This window comes from Macadamia integrifolia, chromosome 1, assembly GCF_013358625.1.
Source record: "Macadamia integrifolia cultivar HAES 741 chromosome 1, SCU_Mint_v3, whole genome shotgun sequence".
Taxonomy (NCBI): domain Eukaryota; kingdom Viridiplantae; phylum Streptophyta; class Magnoliopsida; order Proteales; family Proteaceae; genus Macadamia; species Macadamia integrifolia.
In genome coordinates, this window is record NC_056557.1 from 846,715 (window position 1) to 850,804 (window position 4,090).

General features: G+C 40.4%; 1 protein-coding gene across 1 annotated transcript; it reads right to left on the reverse strand.

The window, feature by feature from the left end:
- Positions 1 to 201: 201 nt before the first annotated feature.
- On the reverse strand, positions 202 to 3,285 carry LOC122073929 (pentatricopeptide repeat-containing protein At1g08070, chloroplastic-like). The gene is made up of 2 exons (XM_042638652.1): positions 3,004 to 3,285; positions 202 to 2,737 (listed from the first exon to the last, which is right to left on the reverse strand). Exons 1-2 carry the CDS (start codon positions 3,012 to 3,014, stop codon positions 877 to 879), a joined length of 1,872 nt encoding a protein of 623 aa, XP_042494586.1. The 5' UTR covers positions 3,015 to 3,285; the 3' UTR covers positions 202 to 876.
- Positions 3,286 to 4,090: the final 805 nt, after the last annotated feature.

The window sequence follows — 4,090 nt, forward strand, 5'->3', positions numbered from 1 at the left end:
ATTCAGTGGGAAAGTAATTCTGAGATGCAATTATAAATTCTATTCATTTTCTTCTCTGAAGGAAGAATTTAACTAAGAAACTGGAATAAAACTCAGGGCAGGGGAGACTACACGATTTGCAGTGACCCCGTAGGACAGACATGTATTGGCTTTTTTTTTTTTTTTTTTTTTTTTTGGTCCTGTCCTATTCTGCATGATCAATAAGCAAAGAGAAAGAATCAGACTACATATGATGTAGGGGGAGGTGGGGAAGTCCTCCATAAGTGCCAAGAGTACCAATGATCTAGATACCATCACAATTTTGGGAACACAGCATCTCAAATTCTGAAATGGATGTAGTTTTCCAACTTTTTGAATTGCTTTTCAGTAAAACCTTTTCTACCCGATACCTTATACAATTTTAGATTGATTTCCGAAAAATCCCAGAAAAAAATTTCACCGAAACAAATGCTTCCTTAGCGCAGTCAAGAGCCTCTTGTCAAAGTATCCTTTTGACGACACGAGAATCGGATAAATCAGCTGGTTATGGTCCATTGGTTTCTCCTTCATCTGAATCCTAAAAATAATTTAACTGTCAATTTCCAAGTGCATCTTGTTCCACCAGGATACTGTGCATACACAATTCCACCATAGATCCACAACATACAATAGCCCCAAACTCAAGATGCTCCTGAGGTCAAAAACCAAAGTAAAGACTCTTCCAAAGAGAGAGAACTTTCCCATTTCCGAAAAAGACTGATCTTCTAAGAAAAGCAGGAATTTTCCAAGCAATAAATTCTGTAGGCACAAACACAAGCTGCAGGATGAGGAACTGGATGAAGCAGCACCCCATAGCTCACGCAGCAGTTTAACTTGGGCAGATTGAATCTTGAGCAATCACCAGTAGTCGTTACAAGAACATGATCCATCCCTAAAATAATGAAAACGGTTTTTATCCCTCACAATTATCTCTCTCATGAACAGTTTAGATATAAGCTTCAAGGTGGCATGGCAATCATCGCATGTTCGGAGGTTCTTCACCACTCGAATGGATTTTCCTGGCGGTGTGCTCATGAGCCCAAAAGCAACAGCAATCCTCTCGCTATGATATCTGACTGCGCTTTCTTTTTCCTCTTCTTCTATGTCATGCAGGACAGAGGCTGTATCTGGTTCATGCCCAAGGCCTCTTAATTCCCAAGCAATCTCATCTAGAAACGCATTGATCTTTGTAAAGTGTGGATGTGAAGTGTCACCAGCCACAAATTCATGTAAAACATTGTCCACCTCAATTGAGCTGCAACCAGGAGTTTTATGGATTCCTCTCTCATGCATTAACCTCCGACATAACTCCACATCTTCCCAACGATTCACTGATGCATACGTGTTGGAGAGGAAAACATAATTACCCCCATCATTAGGGTCCAACTCCAATAAATGTTGTGTCACTTGCTCACTAATTTTCGTATCTTTATGAATCCGGCATGCACGGACCAAACTGCCCCATACTACTGAGTTTGGCACCATCGGCATGGTCCTTACAAGCTTCAAGGCCTCTTCAAGGAAACCAGCCCGGCCAAGAAGGTCAACCATGCAGCCATAGTGTTCAATACGAGGATTGACTCCATAAACTCCACGCATTTGAGAGAAATATTGTCTACCTTCAGAAACCAGGCCAGAATGACTACACCCAGACAAAAGCCCAACAAAGGTAACACCATCTGGTTTTATCCCTTCCTTTTCCATCTCAACAAAAGCATTTATTGCTTCATCACCATAGCCATGCATACCTAGTCCTCCAATGATTGAATTCCAGCAAAAGATGTTCTTCAGGGGTAGCCTATGAAAGACTTCAAGAGCAGCCTCTATACTCCCACATTTGCCATACATGTCTATAAGAGCATTGCCCAAAACAACATCAGTTCTTAAGTTTTGTCGTCTAATATAGGCATGAATCCATTTGCCAATATCTAAGGCACCTAGATGAGCACAAGCAGATAATAAGCTGACCATGGTTACCTCAGTAGGCTTCACATTCTGCTCCTGCATTTGATGAAATGTGGAAATCGCTTTACCAAATTCACCATTTTGAACACATGCCGAGATCATAGTATTCCAAGTGACAGAGTTCTTTCCAGAACCCATCCGATCAAACAACTCCCGAGCTTTTGTCAGATCATCCAATTTACAATACCCATCAATCATCGCATTCCATGAAACCACATCTTTGACTGGGTTGCGATCAAAGATCAAACGGGCAGAAAGAATATCACCCAACTTGCAATAGCAAGAAATCATGGAATTCCATGATGATGAGTTCCTATCTGGCATATCATCGAACAGATTTCTCGCATCATTTACATAACCATGCTTACCCAATGCCGCAATCATCACATTATGAGCCACAACATCTCTATCAGGCATTTCGACAAACAGTCTCTTAGCAGAACTCAAATCTCCAACCTTTGCATAAAAATCAAGCAACCCAGTTTGTAAAAACAGATCAAATTCAAAACCCATTTTCAATATCTGGCAATGAAAACCTTCCCCAACACTGGCTGAAGCAATAGCAGTACACGCACGGAGAACTACAGTAAATGTTTTGTTGTCAGGAAAGATATCTTCACGAACCATACTGTTATACAAACCGATACATTCTTGAACAAAACCAGATCCTAAGGACAACTCAATCATCGAATTCCACAAAGGAAGATTGGGTTTTGGTAGATGCTGCAAGAAACGCACCGCGTAATCAAGTTTCCTACATCGACAACAGGAAGATAGGAAGCTAGTAAGGAGAGAATTTGACTGGAAATATCCACTGGTGAGAATTTGAGCATGAATTTGTTCCAGTTGATTAAGCTTTATGGGGGGGTTTCGGAGACGGTAGAGTAGAAATTCTGAGATAGATGAAACATTCTTATGAAATGAATTCATCTACAAAGAGTCAATATCTTTGTAACATTATAATTTATAAGGATTCTCTAGTCGTCATTCAGAACATCAACATAACTATTGGTAACTCACCAATCTCCCATCAGAAATCGTCCCAGCTACCTTGGAGGAATCTGTTAAGGCCCCTGGCACGCCAATGGGTGGCCCGCCTGGTGATCGCCCCCGTGGCCCCCCTCGCTTTGAAGGAGATAGGCCTAGATTTGACCGTGATGGGTACCGTGGAGGACCTCCAGGAGAGTTTGGCGACGAGGGTGGAGCTCCACCTGAATACCAGCCAGCATTTAGGGGCCCTGGCGGAAGACCTGGATTTGGCAGTGGAGGCGGCGGCGGCGGCGACGGCGGCGGCGGCGGCGGCGGCGGCGCTGGTGCAGAAACAGTAGCATTAGAAAAGCTAAAAAGCAAATTATTGCTGGATTAATTTATTTTTTAGGTTTTTTTTTTTTAATTCCTTCTTTTGGTTTTTTTCATTTTTCTGATTTTTCTTAGATTTAAAAAATTAAAATTTAAAATTTAAAAAAAAAATGACCGATCTGGGAAAACTGTACGATTTCCAATCCTTATCGATATCAATCCGTATCGTATCATTTTGGTGTGACTGATACTGATACCAATATTGAATTTTAAAACCTTAATCAATGTTACAAATAACTGAGAATGATGTTTGAAGTTTTAGAAGGAAAGTTACCTCAAGTTGCAAGTATTAAATAGGAATAAGGTTGGGATCAGCTAGACGGCTACTGAGCTACTCTAGGAAGTATGGTTCTAAATTCATGAATCAGTCAAGGCCAATATCGATTCGATATTATTTCAGAATCGGTCTGAATCAAATTAAATCGGACAAATTACCTCTATATTTTAATTAAAAATATTAATTTTTATTATTTTTTTACCCATAACTCGTACCTGTGTATCGAGATTGGATTGATGAAGATTGAGATCGATCAAAGCTGATACCAATCCGAGTTTGAGAACCATGCAAGGAACAATCGATCTGATAACCACCCAATCCAACTTGCCGCTACTATATCAATTAAATACCAATATCGAGGTCAGCTGATTCCACTATGGATTGGTCGATAATCGATACACATGATACTATATTGATATTTAAAACCATGATTGTTGGTATGTATAAGGGAAGGAAATTTGTCTGTCTCCA